This window comes from Xiphophorus maculatus, chromosome 1 (genome assembly GCF_002775205.1).
Source record: "Xiphophorus maculatus strain JP 163 A chromosome 1, X_maculatus-5.0-male, whole genome shotgun sequence".
NCBI classification, from domain to species: Eukaryota; Metazoa; Chordata; class Actinopteri; order Cyprinodontiformes; family Poeciliidae; genus Xiphophorus; species Xiphophorus maculatus.
This window is the reverse complement of record NC_036443.1, coordinates 6,425,798-6,453,118: the sequence shown is the minus strand read 5'-3', so window position 1 is coordinate 6,453,118 and position 27,321 is coordinate 6,425,798. Positions and strand designations below refer to the sequence as shown.

Below are 27,321 nucleotides of genomic sequence, written 5' to 3'. Positions count from 1 at the left end.
ACAAACAAACTAACTTCTCTTGTGCTAATAATTAATCAAGAAAATAAATTAAAAAAAAGGTTTCTGGTAATAATCACTTCAGCTGTTGTTGTTCAGACTCTGTTGAATCACCATGTTTTGAAGAAATCCATCAGTTATTTGCCAACAGTGAAGTTACAGATTTTTATAGATTCTGAACATGTGGATAAGCTCTCCAATGATGTCAAACACATGAAAATAAAAAGAGAAATGAAGTATGGCCATTTGAATTCAGAAAACGAGATTTCTGAAAGATTCTCCCCATCTTTTCTCCCCAGACCTGCTGAGCAACCTGGTGGTGTAAAGAGGAAAGAGTTTAAGAGTTTATATTACTTTACATTACTTTGCAATAACCCCTCAACCCTCAGCATTGTCTGTAAACTGATGATAGAACTTGTGGCCCTTTAGTTGAAATCGAATCTCTAGCATCTGTTCACTTTACAAAGCCGTTAAAAATATAAATTTTGGAACATTTACATTTTTCTATGAACATTTTATCACTAATACAGTTTTTATGAGTGAAATTCACTAAAGGTCTAATCTTTGTATGTGTAAGGCCAAAGCAACCTCATTCAACTCCATTCCCAAAGGTGCCCCTAGTTCATTGGGGGCCATCCCTGTCCCCTACCTTTGCTGCTTTTCCAATCTGTTCGTCATCACTGCACCCAATTAGCACATTTCCATCTCGCTGATGATTTTTGTAAGTTTCAGTGACTAAGCTTCTTTACACAATCCTCATCCTGTAGAATCTGCCTCTTTCTTTCAGTGACATTGCCTTGTTTATTTCCTAACTTACCTCCATGCATTTCCTTTACTTTCCCCACTTAAACAAGTTTCCTCCCTGCTCTTGCCATACTTCATGTTATTGCTAACCTCAATTCTCCACGCCATCCCCTCTTCCTCGACACAGCGATTTCACAGCTGAATCTAATTCCGTGTCACCTTACTACCAAGCTCCCGAAAGAGAGGATGATTACACATCCAGCTGCCAGGGGACTTCTGGCTTGAAGGAGCTTTTATTGGCGGACACCTGTGAGCGAGGGGCAGCAAGCAATACTCAGGCACAGGTGCATAGAATGAATGTAATTGGTGACAGAGCAGAGAGCAGAATTTGAAATATACAAATTTCAGCCACCACTCTACAACTTTTAGATGCATCCCTGCTCCAGCACGACTGAGTCAAAAGGCTGACTTCCCTCACTAGCAGTATCTTGGCTCTGCAGAGGCCTGCTCACGAGCCATTCATTTGATGGAGCAGGTATTGAACCAGCAACCCACTGATTGCGGGACAAACCCCTACCAATAGGTAGAAATATCTTTTTCTCAACAATATTCACCACCAATGACAAAACTAAACCAGTAACTGTTATTCCTTGAACGTTTGTAGACAAAAGAAAAAATAAAGTTACCTGGATATGATCGTCTCACAAGTAGATATAAAATATGCCGTTGGCGACGATAAAGTTCTTGTATTTTCTCTAGAGTTAAAATAGCAGTATATAAAAAAAACACAATTTTGATCTCCACTCTTTCTTTGGTTGTTTTGTCATAGTTGCTAGGCAACAGGATATATGGCGAGGTAAACCTGAAGGCAAGACCGTCCCAATTCACAGCCGCTGACGGGATAAGCCAGGTCCTTTGAAGGATGTGGCTGCTGAATTGAGACACAGCCTGAGTGACTTAGTATATAATAGAAGCAGTTTTTTTTGTACTACAATAGGGAATTTAAGAGATAATAACATCACATATAAAGGCTCAAACAAAAGCATGAAGTTCTTAAAGTGTTAAAAACTTCGATGCCTTCTCTTTAACAGAGGGATCCCTTACTGATTTTGTTAATTGTTTGTTTTTATATTGCGAGGCACACAAGAACCACCAGGGCCCAGCATCTTGGGGGCAGCTGTGCTCTGTGTGTCACAAGCTGACTTAGGGCTCTGCTCTGGCTCTAACTTTACTCCTGGCCGACTCCTGCCTAACCCAGTCCCTGCTTTATCTACCTGCTTTTGGTGACGCTAGCCACCACGGGGCTGGATGCTGCCTGTCTGTTTTGTTTGACCTTCTTTTATTTTTACTCAAGAAAGAGCTTAAATATTTTGTATGTCCATGTCTCCCTGTCCTTTGCTACAGCTCAGTGAGCCAGGCCGTAACAAAGTGGGGGCTTGTGGTCACCTGGACAGGATTTTTGTGCTTGCGCTCAAATGTTTGATTGTCTTTTGGCTAAATTGTGTTTGTTTGCCTTGTCCTTTGTTTGGATTTTTGAGCACAAACTGTTTGAGCAGTGTCTTGTCCCTCATCAACTGGGTCGTAACAAAAACAAAATATAAAAATCAAGATCAACAATAACCAGTTGGGCGGAAGATGTTGCCTGTATAGAGATTGTGCTGACTTGGTTGTCCTCTGACATTTTGACCAGGATTTCTTTGAAACAGAGGTTTTAATCTCAGTAGGTGATTTTATTCTGGTAAAATAAAGAACAAATAAAATAATGAATCTGTCCACCAGCAGCAGCAGCAGCAGAATCCTTTCAGGGTTTAAAACATCTGTCCCACATTACTCCCCTCTGCCTGTATAATAAGCTGCTCATTAGGAGGATGCCTTGCCACATGGCTGCTGTCATCTGCGGTTATTACTAACGAGAGCATTTGGACATTGAGCCCGGCTCCACACCCATACCAGTCAGCACACCTCCACTTCTGGCCATCTCTGGCTCCAGAAATAGCAGCGGTTTTGTAACGGGTCAGGTCTCCCTGCTGCACTGCAGCACACCCACATGTTCTCTCTGCTGCTAGCAGAGCGGAGCAGCTGATGCCCCTACAGCATCCGTCTGGATGTGGAACTGATTGCTGTGGAACAGATGGTTTTAGTTGCAGGCAACGTTTGGTAAATCATCCGAGTACTACCTGTGGAAGATCCAACTTGTAGACGCAGTAAATGATGAAAAGCCTGAACTCTACCTCCCGTGGTTGTTTTGTTCATCTGCTCTTAGGAGGGTTCATTTCAGCTTTAGAGTCTCTGCCAGCGCCGTAGCTTTGAAGCTCTCAATCTCGCCTTGTCAGAGGAGTGTCAACTGTGGCACAGCAGTGCTCCATTGTTCTGCCTTTAACACACTGAAGTTTCTATAGTGAGCAGAATGATGCATTGTGACTGACAGGCACGCTCTCCTGAGACAGTTCTGGGTTTGTGTTGACAAATCTGTCTGTGATGGACACTTCCATCAAACAAAGCTGCTGAATATTTACATGTTTACAATTTTCCCATGTTATTGTTGGACATTGAAGCACATTTGTGTATAAGAATGAAATATGATGTGAAATACTATGTTCAGATTACTTTCTTTTCTGGCTTGTGGTTCTTTCTGTGAAGGGTTGCTGTCTTGTTTGGCTGTTGAGGAGGTCCCAGATAAAGAGTTGAGAATGGCAGGATTGGAAGCTTTCTTAAGAGGATAGCAGTGACCAAGACTAGAACCAGGACCGGAATCAGAACCAGAACCATCCTCTATTAACCCTTGAGCGATGTTGTGTCAACTTCCTGGAGGCGGATGGTCGGAAAGAGAAGGACTTTCTTAATGAGGCAGTGGCCCAATTTCAAGGCGTTAAATCACAAAGTCATGCTTGATATATTCAGCATTTTTTATAACAACATAAGGTAACATAGTTACTTGATTTAGCTATAAAATGATTGTGTGTGACTGTAAAATACATCACACTGTCCCTTTAAAGCCAATGCTGGGACATTGAGTGGTGCCGTGGTCAGAGCGGCGCCCTGCATACGGAGGCTGCAGAACTTGACGCTGCCGTCCTGAGTGATGGGGGCCCCCATTCCTGACAGCCTAGTGGTGTCAAAAATAATCTTTGAAATAAATAAGTAAAGAACACTAACCTCTACTAATTGTACCAGGATTTTTATTGTTATTATTGTTTTATCTCTGTTCATGGTTTATTTAGGATGTTAATAAATCGTCATTTATTTTGTACATTTCATTATATTTGTATGACAAACATACAAAGCGTGTTTCAGACACAACTGTACTTTTGATTTGATTGGATTTATTTCAAATGGAAAAAACCAATCAGTAGGATCCAGGAAACATGTGCATACATAACCAAGAACAAAATAATTTGTTTACCTCTACTTTTCTGTTTGGTCCATAAGCCAGATTCCATACCCATACACTGGTATGGGAGTAGGAAAAAGGGAACACTTATTTTACTTATTTAACACAATCTCAATCTTGGTTTAAAAAAAAATAAAAATCAGTTGTTTTCACCGAGCTAGCATTATGCCAATTAGCTGCTAATGTCATCTTGTTTTCTGTTGCTTTGAATCTACAAGCCTTGAGAAAAGAGAACTTATCTGCTGTTTCTTATTAGTTGCACAAAAAACTAATGAAGCGTTATTTTACTGTGTTGAATAGTCCCAGTTCCAGTGTGTTGGGATAGCAGCTGGAGACCTGATAGAGGAACCGAGGGCTGCATGCCAAATAAAATGCTAACAGCTCTTTGTTGGCGATGTTGTCTGACCAGAGGAGGAAGCCAAGCAACTGGTCCCAAGTTTTTAAATGTGTTTCATCCTCTATGGCAGTGGTTCTCAAATGGGGGTACGCGTACCCCTGGGGGTACGTGGAGGTACTGCAGGGGGTACGTGAAGCTTTTCAAAATATCTTTAAAAAATCAGTAGGCTCCTCATAATAAGTCTTGGGAAAAATTGTTTTGTAAAAAGTTCGATAAAATATAAATGTGTGTTCATACACTGAATTTTATATTCAGTATTTAGTTTCAATATCCTTTAAAATAAAACGGACCCCCCCACCAAGTTAGTTTGACCCACGGACCCAGGGCACTCGTCAACGACCTGTCGTTATCATGATTACGCTGTAACTATGGAGACGTGGCTAAAGCGTAGCAGCAATGCTGCTGAAAGTACAGATAAAGTGAAAAAGAAGGCAAAACCAGAGCCGACGAAGTACATAATGTACATGGAAAAGTATGTTTTAATGGGATTTACGTCCACGATCTCTGTACCTCTTTTTTTATTCCAAAAATGTTTTGCCCGTGTCAGGGGGTACTTGACTAAAAATATATTTTTAAGGGGGTACATCACTGAAAAAAGTTTGAGAACCACTGATCTATGGGATGATTCCCAGCAATCAGAATGACTTGATTTAATTCATATGAAGCCTTCTTCCTGCTAACCCAACAGAATGCAATTGTGGCGAGAAAATAGGGAGAATCCAAATCAGGTTTTATTCAAGCATTATAACAAGGTTGCAGACAAAATACAATTAAAGAAAAATATGTCTATGTCTTGACAGCAAAGTATGCAGTGGCGGTTTCTGATATGGGCAACATGGGCAACCGCCAAGGGCGACATGTGCACCCATCCCTACAACCGGAGGATCTGAATGTCAATAGTGCCTAATGCAAACCATAATCCCCCGGTCAACAACACGCCCCGGTTATTATGGCCACTGATTATGGCGGATAAACAGTTTTCCTGGGACTGTAAGTTGTTTCTCTACCTTTAGCACATTTAGCAGCATATACTTTAAATTGATTGACATCGCCATTTTGACTGGGAGGAGTTTGATCTTTAAGCAGATTATCTGGCTCATAATATACTGTCACAACACAGTGACAGTTTTAAAAAGCATATTTTTTAAATAAAAGTTGCATGCTTCAGCTTTAATGATTTAAGTTAATTATTATTTTTTATATTCATTTAATATGTAATAATTTATGCTTTTGTTTATGTTGACATAATTTTTTTAATTTCTGCTCTGATACATAGTGTGTTGCTCATTTTCTTTGAACTTGAAATATGCTTTACTTATTTTCAGAACCTTGTTTTCTGGAGTTCTAGCACCAATGTATGAGTACTAAAGCACATCAAACAAGCCCTCTTACCTTAAATACATCATTAGAAGGCAGGCTCCTTGTTCAAGGTCGGATGATGGGATATGATGTACTATTTGAATAGATTTGACCTTATTTTGAGACTTTTAGGTGATCTGTAAAAAGCCTGACCTCAGCTCTTTAGCAGCTTCCAGTAGCTGGTGGTGTTGAAGCTCAGGTGTAGTTATGATCAGGTTCTGATGCTCAGCTCTGCCTCCCCAGCTGCCAGCCTGGCCCACTCCGCCTCCGACACATTGTCACTTCTCGGTGACGTCCAGCCTCTTCAGCTGCTGCTGCAGGGATTGCTCAGTTAGTGTGCAGACCAGCATGATGCTGCTACACTCACACTGCAGTGTGAAGAAAAAAAAGGATGCAGGCAGAGTGAGAGGTGTGTGAAACAGCAGCAGCAGCGTCAGGAGTGAAAAGGACTGACTGCCATCTGTGATGAATATGAGTCACGGATGTGATGCGAGGAATCCAGAGGTAATGTTGGCTTGCTAATGACGCGGCCGGGCCTGACACCGCCTCGCCGGGCTGAGCCAACTTTCATGGGAGTCTCCAGGGATTTCATCCATTCTGGGGAGAGTTGCTTCAGTCTGACCAGGTTTTAGTCTGTTGCTTTTCTCCAGTGCAGACATGCAAGCAGCGCTGCGGCTAAAAATAATCAGACACACTTTTAGGTGTCATGAGGATGATATTTTTATTAGTACAGCTGCTTCCGCCAGCCAGAGGAAAACCTGATATGTGGGTGTGATCCATTCAGGTCGGATCATTTCTAAAAGAACTTAGCATTAATGGATTTCTCTTTTTTCTGGGCGGTGTCTGTTTTTACAGAACACAACCGGATACAGCTTGTTTACAGACTGATATGACATACTGACTGGGGTTCTTATCAGAGGTCTGTGCCATGGTTAGATCAAAATGCATCAGTGTTACAGTATCAGGCTTCTCCTAAAGCTTTTCCAGGGCTGAATTAAAGCTGCTTTGATAAAACAGCCTCCCACCTAGTCAGTTACTTCATCATAAAAGTCTCGTCCTGTGAATAATTTTACTTCTTAACTGTTTTAGTATGAGTTTTTGTGGAGGTTTGGGGAGCAGGAAACAATTCAACTGATCAAATGATTCGGCAGATGTAATAGTGTGTTTAACTTAATTTAGTAATGCTGTTTTAAACAACTTGCCCTACTTATGTTTATTTATGCTTCCCAATCTCAACCAGCAGATGAAGTTATCGTTTCACCTCAAGGTCACAAACTTCACGGTATTTTTTTTTTTACCCCTCCAGGGGGTCTTTTTTTTTGCGGGCTCTAATGTCCCTTAAACGACAGTAGGCTGACAGGAAACTGGGAAGGAGAGTGGGGAAGACATGCGGCAAATATCGCCGGGTCCGGGAGTCAAACCCGCGACGGCCGCGTCGAGGACTGAAGGCCTTCAAATATGGGTCGCGCTAACCACTACGCCATCACGGCACGCCCCAACTTCACAGTATTTTATCGGACAAGCAACACAGAGTTGTGCATAACTGTGAGGTGAAAGGACGTAAGACATAGTTTTCAAATCTTAACGAGAAAACAGTGAACAACTATGCTGTGCGTCTGTATTTTGCTCTACTGACTTGTCAGAAAACAGCTGCAGGTCCACCTGGAGGTCTGTTTAGGTTGCTCTCCACTACAACATCTACAGAATCACACATTTGGCTCTTCGTCTTTGTAAAACATCTGAAGCAAAGCCAAATTGGATGGAGACTTTCTGAACATTAGTTTTCAGGTCTTACCACAGATTCTCTCTGGGTTTGCGTTTGAGCTTTGACAAGGCTAGTCTAATTCATGAATAGTCTTGACCTGAACCAATCTATTGTAGCTCTGGCTGTGTGTTTGGGGTGGTTGACCAGTCTCTGGTCCTCTGCAGCCTCTAACTGATTACTTCCAGGGTTGTTAAGGATTTAGTTTCATCCATCTTACTGAATAAAGGCAAAGCCTCGGGATAATACTAACACTGCTGTGTTGTATGGTTGTGGTTGAGTAGGTGAATGTTCAATCTTCCTTCTCAGCCACTCATAGCCTTTTGTTTGTCGATCAAAACTTTATTTTGATCCGATCTAACCACATCATCTTCTTGAACATGTCAGTTGTGTCCCCTAGATACCAGATCTAGTAGCAAACTTTAACTGGGACTTCTTATGGTTTTCTTTCAACTGCAGCATTTTTCTTGCCACTTTTCTACAAAGTCCCGTACCCATTGACTAACATGTAAGCGTTTTGGGATTGAATATCTCCACAACATTCTCTCTGACCTGTCTGCTGTGTTCCTTGGTCTTCATCATGCTGCTTGTTTTCTGAGGCCAGAAGAAGAGCAACTCCGGTTAGCCTCAGATGACATCACACACACCTGGCCTTTACTCTCCAGGCAACGTCTAAAGTTCAGTACAAGTACACACCACACTTTTCAGATTTTTATTTGTTTAAAAAAAAGGACACTTTATTCAGCTTCACAATTATTGATGCATCTACTTTATTGCATAAAATCCTCCATAACACATAGAGGTTTGTGGTTGGGATATGAAATAGAGAAGGAAGTTCCCTTCATTTTCCTTTGTCAGATTTGTTCATTGAACAAGATATTTTCATACATGAGCAGCCAAAACAGAAATATTTCCTAGATTTACTAGCATAAACCACACACTTAAAAACATGACAGTTTCCAAAACATGCTCACTTTAAAATCAAATGACTCTGTTACTGTAGGTCTCACCTTCCTTTTACCTCGGTCTGTTTTAAATAATGAATGTGGATAAATGCTAACAACTAGAAGTTTGTGAACGTGAGAACGCAGACTGGTATAAGTGTCTGAAACCAGATTAGATCTTTAACACACTCAAGATGAGACCTTTGTGCTGAGATTGGCCTAGTCTACAGCTACAGGCTGCTATGGATGTGTATGGATAAAGACCACGGCTTGGAGGTCCAATGTACACAAGCAGAGATGCCAAATATGGGAAGCTGTGGTTGTTCTTCCTGCACCCCGATACACGGCAGAGAGTCTAGGTTTGGGGTGGAATTTTTGACTACCTTAAGCTCAAAATTTTGGGCTGAATCTAGAACTATATTTAGATTTCTTAATAAATATGTTCACTCATTAAGTCTGTCTTACAGAGACTTCACTTATGCGTCTCACAGAGGAATATTATGGACAACAAAAATATACTTGAAAAGTCAGGAAATATACATACAGGAAATACAGAAAATCTCTTTATAAAGAAATAAACCAGGTAAATCTCTAGAGAACTTTAGCAGACAGTCTGAGCTGCTCATGCCAACTAACAGCAAGGTTAGGTCGATATTTGTGAATAGTCTCATGTTTTTGAGTTTAATCTCTAATTGTTCTTAAAAGACTCGAAGAATTTTAACTGAAATCTTCGCTGTGGTGTAAATGAGGCTGATTGCAGTGAAATTCCTTATTGAAAAGCAAACAGCCGGAGAATGAAGCTCCTGTCCCTGTGCCTCTCAGTACTCACATTACATTCAGTCATTTATTCTGTTTTTATGAGTTAACTTGAGCCGCTTTTAATAAAGCTGGAAGCAGGGCTTACTGTACTCCTACTCTTATAAATGATGTCATTTAGTTTAGCCTAGCCTAGCCTTCGGGAATTCAACATTCCAGTGAAAGTCTGAAACAGTCCTGCTCTCCCCGAATCCGAACATCAGCTTAGAAACAGTTGTATGGAAACCTTTTTGATCTCCTTCTTTTAGAAGTGTTTATCGGGTCACACAGACACAAAGGTTTGGGAAAAGACAGATTTCCCCCTGCCCTTGAATTTGTCATCTTATTTTTGCTAATCAGATAAAGTTAAACATTAGAGGAGACACTCAGCCCCCCACCACCCCTCTGCAAGACATCGTCTTCAGTTCTCTTTTTTGCTGATTTCCCAGTTGTGACTCCTCACTGACAGCTGGAGAAGCTGCTGGGTGGATTTCTCACTCCAGGTTCCCCGGAAGCTGGAGGTGCAGTACAGGCTGGCCACCCATTGTTATCCAGAGAAAACATTGACGTTATTCCATTTTTGGTTTTCTGATACACTGTTTGCTATGCAACTTTAGTTTGACATTTTCACGTTCCTTATTCTAGCTGCCAACTATGTCAGATTCACTTCAGGAGCAGAAAAAACCTGATTTGACTCTGATTGGAAGCTGACATTGTGACGTGATCACCGGAGGAAATTCGGACTGATCTCGGATCAGACTGGGATCCTCATCCAGGTGTTTTCATCTGTAATGGAGTTAGAGTAGCTTCTCATCTGTGTAGCAGCAATAGCAGCACACCGGCACACATTCCTGTCCCATAAAGAAGCTTTGTTTTAGTCAACACACGTGGCATGATGGTGACATCATCAGCCTTAGTCGATGAAAATGCTGATATGACTTTGACGCTCATTCGGCTGAACTGGCCTGATAGCAACAGAAAACGTTTTAGAAACAGCCGACTCATGCAAACTAAAACTGCAATACATTAATAAATCATCATTATCCAGGAGACTCATGGATTAACACAGTTCATCAATAAATATCAGAGCTTTGTACCAACCTGGACTCGAATTCTTCCATTTGACTGCTGACAATTATTGGAAAAGCTTTTGTCACCCAACCTGTGTTGTTAATAATAGAGACTGACTGGGAATGAAAACGAAACGTCCATTTCCTGTTTGGAACAATGATCCTGTATCTGGATCAGATTTTCAGCAACACAGACAGCAGACACTATTAAAAGCCTGAAAACACGGTTAAAATGGAAAGATGCTACCACCACCACACTCATCCACACACTGACAGATGATCCAGATGGCTGAAGGTCATTTAAACACAGGTTACTACTCCAGCCTGGAGTCCATTCAGCATTTTTTTATTCTAGTTCTCTAATCTCTAATACATCAAAAATGAACTGCCCCGCTAAAAAATTCTCCGTCAATTGTGAAGTTGCCTGATGACTAAATAGAGTCCACCTGTGTGTAATCTAATCTCCTTACAAGCCCAGCTGCTCTGACTATGAATACTTTTGCACACCACACTTTTCAGTTTTTTATTTGTAAAAAATGTTTTGAATCGTTTATCATTTTTCCTCTTCTCCACAATTGCATACCACTTTATGTTGGTCTTCCACACTGATTTTCAATGAGGTGGTTGTAATGTGTCAAAACATGACAAAGTTCAAGGGGTGTGAATACTTTTGCAAGCCGTTGTATCGCTCTGGAGATGAGGAGAACAGTGGCCTGACCAACAGATGATTGAAACTTTGTTTGACCTGGGCTTCTTTGTCTAATCCACAGGTGTCAAACTCCAGTCCCCAAGGGCCACACCGGCCCTTGGGGACTGGAGTTTGACACCTGTGGTCTAATCCCTCTGTTACAAATCCTCAGAAAAGAAAAGATTAGAGATTTGATTACCAGTTCATTTTTCTAAGAGCTGCACTGCTCAACTGACTGGTTTTATGGATTGTAGTTCATTTCTTTCATTAACTCCTCTCCACCCCACCAGGTCTGATCCAGTGGAGGTCTCCGGATCAGAAGTTTGCAAGCTCATCGTGTGTGATGGTTCAAACAAAATGGGGTTAGAGAAATGTCCTCATCGCAACAGTGGTTCAAAGCATGTTTTTACCTGTCTTTTACTCACTCTAGTCCCAATTCCAAACTGTAGACTCAACTTTTGAGGAATAAGTTTTTACAGAAAGTCAGCTCCTCATTCAAAATTTGACCATAATCGTAACCAGTTATTGAAGGTTGTGTTAAAAGCTGTTTGCAAATATTTGAACAAAATGAACAGAAGTGTTTTCTTACCCTCCATTTATAATTTAAAGCAACACAAGACTTATGAAGAAAATGCCGCCCGACTGCCTTCTGCTTAACCTGTGACTGCCTTCTGCTCTTTTTGACTGCAGTGATTTCAAATAAGACAGTTTGGGGCATTGTCAATTGGATTTTATTTTACTGTGACCCCCCCCCCCCCCCCAAAAAAAAAAAAACTTGTTTCATACAGTTTGTTTATAGCAAACTGTATAACTTGCACTTCCTGTGCAAGCTGCAGTAATCACTATGACTAAAGATAAACACATGGATGAGTTTCTCTAAATGTTACCGAGACATTAGTGCCTTAATCATGGAAATGCTCTTCAGGTGATAGAAGCCCGACTTTGTAACTGTTTTTATGTGGCTCTCCATCCATTCATTGCTTTGTTCTAAGCATCTGCTGAGTGCACGGATGGGGGCCCATTGCTTGTAAGCTATTCAGTGGGCTTCAGGGTGACAGTTAAGGGCTTTTAAAACCTTAGTGACTGCATTTCTCTTTGAGCTCTGCCTCCTTTCTGCCTCTTCTGCTGCTGCTTCATTCTGTTGTTCTTCAGGATTTGGAGCTGCTGCTATGTCCTGCTGCTGAACCTACGATGAATGGCGCTAGCCCGCAGCACATCTGTTCAGAAGGCTAATCCACAAACGACGTGCTCTCTTGCATAATGCTCCCACTGGGCTGCCACTTCAGCTGGCACAAACAAGCCGTACAACAATAGTGTCACTGCAGCCACCAATGAGGAGACCATAGTGGAGCAGAAAGAGAGCTCTGCTTCGCCGCTGCCTGAGTTCCTCCGAACTGAACTGGCCTCATTTCAGAAGTCTCCCCTGTGGCATTCCCTCTTTATTTAACTGCCCCCTCTTTCAGATATTACTCCTCCCTTCATCGGTGCCCTTTCTTTTCAATAACAGTCTGCTCTCTCCTTGCTGTCACAGCTTTTTTAAACGCCTGTTCTTGTGTTGGTCCGCGTTTCTCTGCTCACTGAACCTCACGCCTGACCGGGTCACCTTGCTGTTCTCAGTTGGTAATGTGAAGTGAAAGCATTTTAACCATGATTTTTTAAAGTATGTCTGCAGAAACAGTGGAGCACAGTGACTTGTCAAGGTCACAGACATCATAAATGAGAAGGAAGACCTTTAATCATTTGCATTTTTCCAAACTTTGTTCTGTGTATTACTGTTACTGTTCTGGTGGACTGATGGTTCAACTTCCTCCCAGATATGAGAGCATAGCTCCGGGTCAGGAAATCATATTCTATGCGAGTTGAAAAAATCCCCAAGAAAAATGCTGCGAGCGTTTCTTTTGAGTGGCATCATCTAACAGTAGACAAGTTAAATTTAAAGTTTGATTTGGGCTAAAAACCATCCAAGACGGAGGTTCTCCACCCTCAGGAAGTAATCCACAATAGAAAAATAATGCACAATATTACACAGGTGCAGTAATTTCTGGGCTGGAGAGAAAAAGAGTGAGAAATTCCTTAGTCAGTGGGTTAAATTTTCTTAAGATGTGTAGTTATGATTACATCATGCATAGCTAATTTTAATTCTGAAGATGGTGGCTTATAATTCTGATTTTAACCTCCAGACCAGAGATACAGCAGCCAGGGTTTTCATCTCTGTGCTCCGTTACCAAGGCAGCATTGTTCAGAGTTGATAATCTGTATCACAGTGATGTTCAAAGTGTCATGACAGGAGTGGTGCAAGAACTTCTTGATTTATTTATTATGCTCTATATTTTTATTTTTATTTTTTTACAAGTGGAGCTAATGTATACTTGGATAATGTTTCCATGGCGACATGACAAGGTGTGACACTGCAACAGCACCTATAAACTGATCACTCATTCGCCGACTCCTTTCTGCTATTGTTAGCCAAAAAGGCTACATTCAAACTTGATGCTTAGCTCCGATTCTTTGCTGAAATCTGACCTTTTTTTGTCTGGTCGTTCATACTGCTGATTAAATGCGACCTCTATCAGACTTGTATGTAAACAGTTTACTTTCATATACACCGTCTTCCAAATTATTATGCAAATTGGACTAAAGTGTCATAAAGATAAAATTTTTTGTTGTGCTATTAAATTTATAGATGGTATTGTGTGTCAGGGCTCTTTGAATCACTATAATTAATTTCAGAGAGCTGGTTGATTAGTTTGTCTGGTGAGCTCAATGAAAGGAAATCTACTTAAGAAGGATGTTCCACATTATTAAGCAGGCCACAGGTTTCAAGCAATATGGGAAAGAGAAAGGATCTCTGCTGACCTAAATCATCAGATAGTGTAGTGCCGTATGACAAGGTATGAAAACATTAGATATTTAACTAAAACTGAAGTGTTATCGTACTGTGAAGAGATTTGTGGCTGATTCAGAACAAAGATGGTTTTGTACAGATAAAGGCAAAATGAGGAAGGTTTCTGTTAGACAAATTCATCGGATTAAGAGAGCAGCTGTTAAAATGCCCTTACAAAGCAGCAAACAGTTATTTGAAGCTGCTGGAGCCTCTGGAACCTCAAGGTGGAGGATCCTCCAGAGGCTTGCAGTGCATTAACCTACTATTGGGCCCCTAACCAGAGCTCACAAGCAGAAACGGTGGCAGTGAGCCCAGCCATACATGAAGATTAATTTTCAAACAGACTTGTTCACTGATGACCTCTGTGCAACCCTGGATGGTCCAGATGGACGCAGTAGTGGCTTGGTGGTGGATGGCCACCACATCCCAACATGGCTGTGACATCAGCAAAGAGGTGGTGGAGTAATTTATTGGGCCGAAGTCATGAGGAGAGAATCATTGGTCGACCCCTTCAGAGTCCCTGAAGGTGTGAAAATGGACGGTGGTTCAAAAAGAAGAGCCATACCTTCCGTAGCAAAAATCATCTTCATGCATGACAATGAATGCTGCAAGGAATACCACTGTGTCATTGGCTGCTATGAGAAACTCATGGTGTGGTCACCATCCTCCTCTGACCTCAACCCTATTGAAAACCTTTGGAGTTTCCTCAAGCAGAAGGTCTGAGGGTGGAATGCAGTTCATATCAAACCAGCAGCTCTGGGAAGGTTTTCTGACATCTTGCAAAGAAATTCAAGCAGAAACTTTCCACAAACTCACAAGTTCAATGGATGCAAGAATTGTGCAGGTGATATCAAAAAAGGGGCCCATTGGGAGCTTTGTTCAGTAAATTTTGATTTATACTCTAATAGCTCATGACTTGAAAATTATACTGACCATCATTTGCATTGACCATTTAAGAAAATCTGAGAAAATATCACTTGCATAATAATTTGGGACACGGTGTAGATCTGGTCTTAAGCAAGTTCTGAAATAATTTCGGTGTTTGAGTGAAATAAACTCCAGGTGCCCTAGAGCCACCTTTTCTGTCTGATTTGATAGGTTTCTGACATTGTTGTGGTGAAATGTTGGTCCACTGTTCTTTTTAATGTTTCTTGAAATCATTTAGATTTGCTAAGTCTCCAAAGGACACTGTTCCAGAAGTTTTGTTACTTTCAGATGCAACTTTGCTTCTTAGAGAGGAAAGGTTTTCTGCAGGCAACTCTTCCTTAGTTGGCTTAGTCGGGCTTAAGCTTAGTCTTTTTCTGACTGTCCTGTCCTGAAATTTTAACATTAACATGCTACTGGGGCCTGTAGAGTCCAAAATTGAGCATGTGCACTGCTATAGCCTTTTCTTCTTGGCATTGTGCTGACACACTCCTCTCCATAGCAACAAGAGGCTGATATTTATGAAGGGGATCATATTTGCTGATGATTATTTATTTGCTTTGACAAGCAGCATCTGTCTGGCTGCTACTTTCCTGTTTCCACCTTTTGAAACAAGAGGGGGTACTTTTTCACACAATTTTCTTCTTACTCTTTATATTCTTTACATCATAACATTGTGCAAACCTTTAATACACACGAGTTTAGATGCAGGAGGTGCACCAGTCAAGATTTTCCCAGCCAGTATAAATTTCTGTTATCCTTTCAGCTCTGACCTGCCATGTCCACTTTGGAATAGTCATGATCTTCCTCATTTGGTTAAAATTAGTTTTAATTCAGCAGGTAAATATAACAATGTATCTGCAGCTGCAGAAAAGAGTGGAGCTTAAATGTTGAACTTACTTTGATACAAAGGATTTTTCAATTGCCTTTTCCTCAGAGTTCATTTTCATTCAACAGATTCTATGTAAAGGTCAGCTTGTGTCTTTTTCACTCGGTGTAAGCTTCCAGAGAGAAGCTGTAGAGCATTAAGATGGCACATTCATTGGCTGAAAAAGGTTTACCTTCTCTTTGGGTGAGTTAGTAATTCAGCTCAAGAAATTGGTTTATTGCATAAAAGTACAACATTTTTTGCCAGTCAACTCAGAAAATCATCACATATGTATTAATATATACAAGCCTTTATTTCTTGCACATTTTATGAATATGAAAACCTATTATCTGTAGCACAAAGAATACTTTGAAAAATCTCATTAATGGAAACTCATGGTCTCACGCCCTAATCTGCAAATGAACTCAAGGCAGCTGCAAAGCTTTCCTGAGCCTTCGAATGGCCTCTAACTCTGGGTCAGTAGGACACAATCATGAGGAAGAGTGCTGACTGGACAGACGTCATCGACATCCTTCACAAGGAGTGGAAGCCACAACAGGCCGTTGCTGAAGAAGCTGGTTGGTCTGTTCAAGGATATCAACAGAAAGGTTAGTGGAAGGAAAAAGGGCAACAGGGAGAACGTCAGTCTTTAGAGGATTGTCAGGCAAAATTCTTTCTGGAAAGACACCACACACTGATGAACACTTTTATTTATACCTGAAAAGATTGGATCAATTGGAGCCTGTTAAACAATTGTTTTCTGGAGGTGGGAACGCTGTTGAGGTTTTAAATGTTAAAACCTCAACATGTAATGTGCCAGTTCAACGCCATGAAGCTTACAGGAAATTCCCTGCACTGTAAGCAACCATTCTCCACAGCAAAGAGAGAAGCACCAATAGAGATAGACCTTGTTGGTCACACTAATGTTAATTCAATATTTGGAAACACTGTCTGAATGGCTTCCTTCACTTCCTCATCGGCTGTTGCTACAATTCTAAAACAGCGCATCGTTCACAGCTTCTCCTTCTGTTCACTGTTTGGCCCAGTGGAAATTCTACCGTAGAAATTACCGTCACTGGGAGAAAGCCCAGACTGAGCTTTGAAGAGATGAGAATTGAACAGAATAGTGGAGGAAGGCAACCCATGTAAACCCAGTCAGTAACAAGGTAAAAAAAAAAGCAATGTACTATATTTTCTTTCAGCTACTCACTTCCTTAAAAACCCCTTAGCTATCACCTTCAAAACACTTAATGAAAGTCAGTAGGTTTCAAGCACTCTGGTATTCTCATGACAGTTGAGGGACGATAGTATAAATATCTTTAAAATTATGTTATCTGTGTTTCAATGCTTATTTTAGCCAACATTTTGATTCAGAGAAAATAGCTGCCTAACCCAGGTTGCTGCCGACAAATTCAGATAAAGGAGAAATGTCTTGAAGGTTGCGCTGATAAAAGTGTCTCCAGACTTCCCTCGTCACTGTTTAAGAATTCAGAAAATGTTTGAACAACCTCACTGCTGTTGCAACACTGGCCGGCAAGAAAAGACCAAAGCCTGTCCAAGTCTGAATTTGGCTGGGAGAAGGAGATTCTACTGTGAGCCTGTATTTGTGTTTATGGTTGAATTTATGGCTTTTGTCATCTTGTCAGCTGAAGGTTTTTTTGTTTATCGCACTTACCACACATTATAGTCTCGGTTTGTTCTGATATAAAATGCATGAACGTGGTTGATGTTAGAGAGTTGTGAGTCTGCTGTTTGGACTTGTTTGTTCTTACAGAGCTTTTTCAGATAGGCATGTAGGAAGTCTGGAAGTTACCATAGATAGATGTTTCCCCATCAGTCCTGAGCCGCTGTGTGATGTGACAAGGCTCGTTGTGTCATTATTGTTTCTGGGGTCATTTTATTGTCCCAAGATGAGCTTAATGACCAATATAGACAACCTACAGAACCACATATTCAAAGAAATGCATCCCATTGTTGTTATTATTCTATTTACGCCCTCTCCATCCATACCAATAACCTATAAAATGGAATCTATTTTAAATATTGTGTGCACGCATGCCAGACCCCTATTAAAATATGAATGCTACCACAATATGAACGAAGTAAACAAGCATCCACATTTAGCTTATGCAAGCTTCAAGAAGGTCATGGAATGCATTAGACAAAGACGGCAAGAAAACAAAGCCAAATAATTATATTCAAAACATGCAATAGAGTTATTTCCTCAAGGACGCAGCTAAAAGCTGGCACACAGCGCTAACGATCAAACCAATGACTAGAACGTCAATAGCAACACAAACTGTATGTCTGAAATAAGCTTAGTTGTCTTTTTAGTGTTATTTGGAGCTTACCGTTCTGCTGTGTCCGTCATTTCCATAGAGTGAAGGAACTGACCCTCAGTCAGTCATTAGGGAAATCCGTCTTGATACCAGCAGAGGTTGCTGAAGCAGTGGCAAGTAAGTGCCCCAAAAACAGATTTTCCCCACTGATGTAGATGCATACGTGAGAAAAATCAAATTTAACAAGGTACTTCGAAGAGGCTGTGATGCTGGAGTGCCATATAGCGAATCATGTTGGTCAATACATACTAGAACCAAACATTTCCACTTGTCTACTGACAACTTTGGCATAACTGACCTTGGGCTACAAAATCAGTGAGAAAAAAAAACTGTCAGATTCACAAAACCGATTAATCAGAAGTCCATGACCTTCCACAGCACCTGCAAATGCAGTGACATAGTTGACAAGAAAGTCTAATAGAGAATAAAGATACATTACTTTGCATCAAAAATGTGAATTCTCACATTTCCTGCAGTGTCTGTTTTTAACTTATAGCAACTATGATCCAAATGAGACAGCTTAATGTCACCTGTGACCTGCTGTCTTTGGTGATGCAGAGGTACACAGAACTGTTAGACCTGCTCGTTTCACCTGCTTTGTGAGAACATGTAGATTTCATCTGGTTTCTACAAGTAAGGAAGGTTTATATTTGTGTTAAAAGGTGGAGGGAGCAGATGCTGCTGCTGCAGATACCACAACCAATTTTGCCATCTTGTGGGCATGAAGCTGAAACTGCAACACTATTGCACACTGCTCTAAAAAGGCTCAGGCGTGTGGTTTAGTTTTCCCTTCTGCCAGGAGCTTCAGTTGCCCGACCAGATCAGGACTAGAACAGTTTAGTGGTGGAGCTGGAGGAGCTTTCTGATGTGTGTAACTTGCCATGTTTATGGCAGGAAGCTGAAGATGAGCACTTCTCAGGAGATTACAGACGAATAAAAAGGAAGGGGAGGAGGGAGAGAGGAGAGCAGAGCGGAAAGACAAGCAGCTCTGTGAGACTGATACAGAGATGTGGAGGAGAGTTCCTGATCTGAAAGTCAGCCGGTGATCCAGAGGATGAAGGACTGATTGGTTTCCGGCTGGAGGGATGCTGCTCACGCTGCTCTTCTATTTTCGAATCAAAGGTAGGAGAACATGGAGGATTCAGGAGGACTTCGCTATGTGTCTTTTATTAAAGCAAAGGTTCTCTGGGACCAGTCCAGTTTCTCATCAGAGACTCTTTAAGAGAATGAAGCAGTTCGGTCTGTTAACAGTGACACTGTAGCTGAACGTAGATCAGATCTGCTCCAGGTTTTCTTTGCTTGCCGATTGAATCTCTGTCGGCCATACAGAACAAGACTAGACAGTACATACAGGTGCAGTTATCTTATTAATTCATTTTACAATTTGAGTGTTATTGTCCTTTAAATGCATCAGCCTGATTTATGTTTGAGCCGTAGGAAAATGTTCAGTTGTTAGAGAACGGCTTTTCTGCAGGAACAGCAGGAAAGCGAAACACAGAAAGCTGTGATGCGGACCTACTGAAGGTCCGGCCCCACATCTTCAGTAGAGTTCCTCTCACAACTAAAAGATCAAATGTTGAGCAGTGGAAGGAAGAAGGAGTGTTGATGATCAGATTTTTTAGCAGGTGTTTGCTGATCTTGACATTTCTTTCTTCAGAGCATGCAGCACCACGAATCTTCTGAAAGTCTGCTCACATTTAAAACCTTCTGTAGCTCACCGTGTCAGTCAGCCTCTGAAGCCCTCACAGCTCCCTGCGTTGGCGCTCTTCTGAAGCCGTGAACAAGAACTCTGTTGTGGGAGTTTCCTTCGAACTGACAGGAAGAGATTTCACAGTAGTAGTGTTGTTGTCAGCTACATGCCTCAGCTGATGGTGCAGCTTCAGTGATGGCCAGCAGCTTGATGAATAAAACCCAGCTGTTATTGCTTTGTGTCTCTGTGCACCAGCAATGTACTTCTTATTAAACACCCAGCATGCATCTGCATCAGACATGGCTGTTATACCTTATCAGCTGTTGTTTTCAATGTAGATGCCTTAGTCGTTAATTGCAAATCTAGCTTTTATGAACGTTTGACTTGCTGATGCACTTTTTAGCTCTTAGAGGAGCCAACACTATGGAGGGTGGAGCCGAAAGGACAGCAGTACCAATCACCAGTCAGGGCTAAACAAACCCTTTCTGGTCAACGGCTGGTTGACCTGCCTGCCTTTCTCAGTGCATCCCCGGATTTAAAACAGTGTTACTTTAATAAGAATTATGAGCAGAGTTTGACTAGCGATAACTAGTAACTAAATGACTAGTTCTTGCTACCAGAAGCATTTTGAAAACCTAAGGCTACGCGCAGCATGATGGGAGGCATCGTGCTCTTCCTGTACCGACTAGCTGTTTTGTTCCTGATTTTTGTGTTCACCTCGTTGGCTGTAAATTTTGTTTTGATCACAATTTCTCATTAAATCTTCACCATCTGCTCGATGCCTCTCCCTCTCTGTATTGGTCCACCACAACAATAATCGAACATGACAGTCATTACAGTTAACTATTAGAAGTGCTGTTGATTAAAGTGCTAGCTTGAAGCAGCACTGAATGTTGTTGCATAACATAGCAAGTAGTTGTAAAAGCAAATAAACAAATTACATTTTTATTTTTGAATAAATACAATGCATTTATTCCTCACAGCTCAGTTACACCTGCAGGCTGACAAGTACTATCGTTTTGCTTTGCTGTGTGTTTTGGTTCATTGTTAGTCAGGTTTTATAAATCTGCGCTATACTTGGCAGACAAGACATGTTTGTGTTGTGTTTCGTTAGAGTAATGAAGTCTCTTCAACTGAACCGATCCCATTGAAGCGCACTCGGCACTTGCCAGCGCACTTGCTCTAAAGCAAGTGAAATTCGAAGTGAAATTGGATAGCGTGGTGGATCATATCAACTCATATTGGGGTTTTTTTTGCTTTTGCTTTTTGTTTTTTTGACTTGCATATCTGAAATCACTCAGAGTGTATAGCCAGTATCTGCCAGACATGTACAGCCCCGCACCGGTAAGGTGAGGGCGGGGTCTTCATTGTGACTGTTTGGATCAGTTCACGAACTAAACGAGGTTTTCACAGTTTACTGTGCAGAATAAATTAAACAGTTTAAAATAGATTGAGCCGAGTGACTGTGGAGGTCAGTCACTGCTTTAAGTCGCTGATGTTGAGCTTCAACATTTTCTCATACTGTATCGGCTCATACTGGCGTCATCGCCCACTTTGATGCGCCGCATGCTGTTCTTATGCATACCTCACTGCTCAGTGCTGTGAGTTGGATGCGGGGGTAACATGGCAATAGATCTGTTGGCATGGTGTCACCTAGATGGACTGACTCATCAGCACATGGCACTGATTTGTCTGCCATCCCACATGGTGGTTTGTACCTCTGCCATCCAATGCTGTGGAAGAACTGCAGAGACCGCAGAACCCCCCATTTAGTGTACATCTAAATATACACTAGATTATATTTAGATGTGTCAGAGTAAAGGAGGTTAAACTCTCGACATGTTTATTAGAAGAAAAATGTTTGAAAGCAAGTTTTATTTTCTTAGTCACTATTTCGTGTTGGTTTGTCACATAAAATCCAGATGAAATATGCTGACGTTTTTGGTTGGAACTTAACAAACATTGAAGATTGTTTGGGTGTGAAGATTTTTGCGAGAAGCTGTACTTTGGCAGAGCAACATGAACACAAGATGTGCATCGTTACACCATGACCACTGTGTTTGTGTGTGAGGGAAAGGGCGGGTCTTGTTAGCAGTAACTTGTGGCTGCTACTTTCCTGTGAAAGGAACAATGTCTGGAAGTGAGTCAAGCCTTTGTAAATGTCCTGTCCTGATAGATTTGCTTGTACCACCCTGAACTTCAGCTGCTCGGCTCATTTCTCAACCTGCAGTCCATCAGCGGCACGCTGGATTCTCGTCTTTATTCCCTCTTCAGAGAGAATGGCAGGACTCTGTGTGTTGGCCTATACATCTGGAGGTGTTGTATTTTACCTTTAACCTGTTCTCATCCCTCCCTCTGTGTCCTCCCCCCTCTCTCTCTCTGGCTCTTTGGAAGAAATGTGGGGCACTGGAGCGGTTGTGTTCTCCTGAGGATGATGCTGAAATTTGTCAGTGATTTGAAGGAGCGTTAGGCAAGTGCAAACGTGTTGTAGGAGGATCATCAGCATTTCTGACCTTCGGGGTGGGAGTGGAGAAGACAGAACTTGTGCTCTAAGTGACTGCACTAAAGTGGAACAGAGCGGATTCTAGCAACAACAGATAATCTGATTAAACCTGAAGGAAGGAACTGAAAGAGGAAATATCTCTGGTGTGTTTGGGTTTGGGTTCTATTACCAGCTCACCTGTATAGTTAGCGATGTTTACAGCTGTAGTCACCAAACCGTCATCTGCGAGTTTAGTTAAATGGATCCACAATCAGCTGTGATGTTAGACTTTACTTTATTCAGTTTAGACATTGCAGTAAAAACATTGTGAACTGTTTGGTTTTTCAATTTAAATAAAAGTTTTTCACACGGACGGATGGTTTCTGGGTAAATGACATATGCTAGGTCCAATTGCGCTAGCTCCATCCGGCCTAAACAGCAATGAGTAACATGTGAACAGCAGTGTCTGTTTACATTCCCAGAGATTGTAGATTTAAACCTCTTAGAAAATCAAGCATCTCCCAGGATTTCCAAATTCAGTATCTTCCACAGCGGACAGAACCGGACTAAGTGCTGTAAGTCCTGCTCTCCTGAATAACCTGCAGGAAAACAGCATTTCGTCTTCCAGTTGAATCTTCAGCTCACCACTAATGCTGAACGCAGCCAATTGATCCTTCAGTCAGGGGCAGTGTCTACACCGGAGTCTGAAGCCAAACACAATGTGTTAGTCTAGTTTTGCTGTCTGTCTCAGGAGGATGCACAGGGAGCTGTGGTTTCTCCTGTTTGTTGTTCTGGTGACTAACAGATTCTACAGACCTGCAGCTGTCTGCCAGCTTTGTAAAGCTTCACCTCAATCAGACGCAGTTGGTGTGTTTGTGTCAGACGGTCCCACTCGGTCCCAGTCTGATTAGTCCCATCCTGTGTGCCATGATGTTTGTCTGTGTGAGTTTGTTTAAATGATTGGCTAACTCTGGTGTGTGCTGTGTGTTTTGGATAAGATTCTCATGTTTCCCTGACCACAGTGGTCAACACGGACCCTCCCTCACATTCCACAGGCCCTCTGCAGGGACCCGCCTTCTCTTGACTGCCATTTGAATGTCAGTGTCTCTAATCCTGCTGGCAGAGCCCAAATATATTTTAGCCAATTCAGTATGTGACTCATTTGATTTGTCTAACTCCATGATTTCACCCATGTTTTCTGGATTGTAAGAATCACAGAGATCAACACATTTCCTGAATGTAAAGTCACTTAGATGACTTTAATAACAGATTTATTCTTAGTGGTTGTGCTAGTGCTTTAATACTATTATTATTTTTATCTTATTCTACCTGAAGCCTTTGGCTCTTTCTATCCAAGTGATTTTATCATTTTGTCATTTCATTTTTTTAAAAATGCAATGTATTATTATTATCTAGCATGAGATGTAAGAAGGTGTAGCATCTCACACTTCTATTCAGAGAACAAGGAACTAAGACGATGACAGTCTGACTTGAACTGATTTCAGGTGGCCTGCTTCTGTTCCTGATCCTTCATGCTGATCTCACCAACCCTGAATCACAGAGATAGAAACAGAATTTATTATCACATGGACATTCGTCACACAACCAGAAACCCAAAACCTTTAACTTCAGCATGTGCATCATGCAGCATATAATCTTCTAAAAACCTAATCTGCTTAGATTGCTGAATCTAAATGGGTCATATTGTTACACACCAGACTGTAGCCATGGATAAAGTGTCATGTTTATTTACTTCATCTTTGTGGCTGCAGTTGCAGACTAGCTGCAGCCACAAAGATGGGATGAAAGATGGCTGTTAAATGGGATGGAATGAGTTTTATTTTTTTTGAAAAAGAAAGTAGTCATGCTTCACATCCAGAGGTGGAATAATACATTTTTGGCTCAAAGAAGATGATCAGAAAATCTGGAGTTCACTCTGGGGCACGCAGGTACAAAACTGTGAGGTGTCAGCATCTTCTTCCTGCTGCTTTGCTTCAGTCAGTTTCATCAAGCATCACACAGTGAGCTTTGATCTTGAGCTAGCTGTAACACTTTTATTAGAAGACCATGTCATCCTGACATCCTCACTGACAATAGCTGGCAGATATATGGTCTGACTGCCATGGCAACAGAGGGGAAAATGAGTTATTGGAGGAATGTATCATAGTACCACTAACAGCAGCCAGACATACTAAGAAACCAGTAAAGTCTGGGAGAGCAGCTAATGAATTATTACTGGGAGATCATCTCAGCAGCTCGATGTCTACATCCTGCTTTTTACTTATTGTACAGCATAATAGCTGTTTCAACAAACTACAGCTACACATCTAACTCAGCTGAAAGGCAAACACGTCTCTGCGAGAAAATAAACCAGTAAAGATACAGGAACCTTGTAGCAAAATGTGCTTTAAATACGATCTGATTCATACTGATAAAATCATCATAGACATCATGAAAAGTAAAATGGCTTTAAAAGCATTTATTGTAGTGGGATGATGGAAAATATTATACTATTATGTTATTATAAAGCCTTAGCAAAGCTACCAGGCTGCGGCTCTTCAGCTTTTTCAATCTGTTTTCCAGAATCAGTCTACCGCCGCCGGGCCAGAAGATGGAGGAAGCTCTACCGAGTGAACGGACACCTTTTCCAGGCCAAAAGCTTTAACAGGGTGAGTCTCTCACCTTTCTCTGACATACACACACAATTCGCTCTCAGCTGCAGACAACTGGTGGAAAAAAAGTGAACAAAGATTGAGTCAGTTATATTTGACTGAATCCAGCAGTATTTAAAATTTGAAGCTTGATATACACTAATTTTCTTAGGATGTGCTGTTTGTTTTCCCCATGGTGAAACAACTGAGTTTGATGTGAACTCCAACCTGCAGATTAAACCATTAATATTTTTTCCTATTTTGCCTTGTGCTTGTTTATATTGATATAATGTGCAGACATACAGACAGTCTTATGTACCAGTTTTAGCTGCTGTTTGAGCTGCAGACTGCAGCTGCTGCACTGTGAAAGGAAGATCTTGATTATTAGCCAGTGGTGTTGATGGGTTATTATGGCTCATAGCAATCTGTTGATGTTAGCTGTAGCTTCATAATGATGCCCACATGAATTTCTTTTTCTAAATAAACGTTGTATTAAAGGATTTTGGACCATTTAAAAGCAAAATAGTGTAACTTACCTTTGGAGAAGTACTTCCTGTTGCGTTTAGCGGAAAATGTCATCATAAAATCACTATTTGTTTAGTTCATGGGAGTGGGAATAAAAATAGCAACAGGTATTTTGTTCCATATAACACAGTAGGGGTGTAACAGGTAAACCTTCTATGGATGCAAACTCGACTAAAAACCCACCTGTTTGGAATTGTATTTGAAACGTAATCAATTACAAATTTATTGATGGAACCTGACTTAATGTTGTGTTTTGATTATTGATTCTATGTTGCTTTGTGTTTCTGTGTTTGATATGATGTAAAGCACTTTGAAATGCCTTGCTGCTGAAATGTGCTATACAAATAAAATTTGATTGATTGTTTGACTCATTCAGAATAAATTACTCATTTATTTCTCTACTAGACTTTGTCGTGTTCACGATGTTGCAATTTGTACCTTAAATTTAAACATCTTCACTATATAGAATTGAGAGCAAAGATTTTAAATATGGATGTAGAAAATGGTTTTCAATGTTGTTAAAAATTGTTCAGGATGAGAAGAAAATGTGGTTTAAAGCAATATATAATGAAGTGTTGGACAGTATGAATGCAGAGATAAACAGATGTCAATTTACTAATTCCAGAGACAAAAAAAAAAGGCCAGACTTAAGACTTGACTTGTACTTTGCCACATTTGTACATTGCCAGTTCATCCCAAGCTACACTTGTGGCTGACGACTCCTTTACATACCTAAAATAATCGGGTGCAAAACAACCAAAACTATAGTGTAGAAAAGTTCAGTTCAAATTGCATATATATCATTTGTTCACAACAACGTCTATCTCAAAGTACTTTACAAAATATATTTAATTTGTGTCCAGAAATATTTAGTAAATTCAATCCAATCATATAGAGAGTATTTTCCCCCCCAAGTTCAGTTTATTATTTAAACTGGTTACTCCAAAGTTTATTTCAGCATTCTGCAAAATAACTTTTCATCTACAGTTCAGCTGAGAGGCAGTCTCATTTAGAAATGCACTAAGAAAATTTGGTAACACTTTATTTGACGGAATGTGCATAAGACTGTCATGACACTGTCATAAACATGACCTGTCATGAACATGACCTGTCATGAACATGAAGGAGTGTTTATGAACGTCTGACTGTTGTCCTGAAGTGTCATTCTGTAAATAATGACACTTTTAATGCAACGTTGCTCTAAAAGTTGCCTTGAAAGTCCATTAAAAGTGCCAGCTTTGCATTATTTTGTAAATAATGACACTTTAATGCAAAGTTGGCACTTTTAATGGACTTTCAAGGCAACTTTTAGAGCAACACTGCATTAAAAGTGTCATTATTTGCAGAATGACACTTCATGACAACAGTCATAAACATTCATAAAGACTCCTTTATGCTCATGACAGGTGTCATGTCATGTTTATGACAGTGCCTTGTCAGTCTTATGCACATCCCGTCTAATAAACTGTTACCGAAAAATTAGTGCATCTTTACAGCTTTTTTACAGCTTTGATTTGCACATTCTGATCATTATGAATGCTCTTCCAGTTGTGACTTAAGAGAGATATTAAAAATGTGCTAAATATTTTCCATTGCCTTTTCTGTACTGAGCTGGAATATTCTCGATTTTATTTCCTCACTGATACGTAAACTCTCCGTCACTATGTAGTAGCGTAGAAGATGTGCTGGTATAACACTGACATGCTATACCAGTGTGGTCAGTGCAGCCTGGTATAGCTTGCCAAGTGTGGTGTATGCAGTGCTCTCACATAAGGCTGGATTTTTGAGTTCCCATATGGCCAATCAGCATT

At 40.8% G+C, this 27,321-nt stretch overlaps 1 protein-coding gene across 6 annotated transcripts in view; it reads left to right on the top strand.

Annotated features, from left to right (window-relative positions):
• The window catches only part of prkcz (protein kinase C zeta), a 106,480-nt gene that overhangs the window by 25,035 nt on the left and 54,124 nt on the right, over nt 1-27,321 (top strand). For 4 of the 6 annotated variants that reach the window (XM_023348355.1, XM_023348340.1, XM_014473697.2 and 1 more), the window contains one exon: nt 24,918-25,003. In XM_023348355.1, the coding sequence (XP_023204123.1) occupies nt 24,918-25,003 (86 nt within the window). Of the gene's footprint in view, nt 1-18,927; nt 19,285-22,066; nt 22,169-24,917; nt 25,004-27,321 lie in introns of those variants that run through there. The other 2 variants (XM_023348454.1, XM_023348504.1) reach the window with 2 other exon arrangements.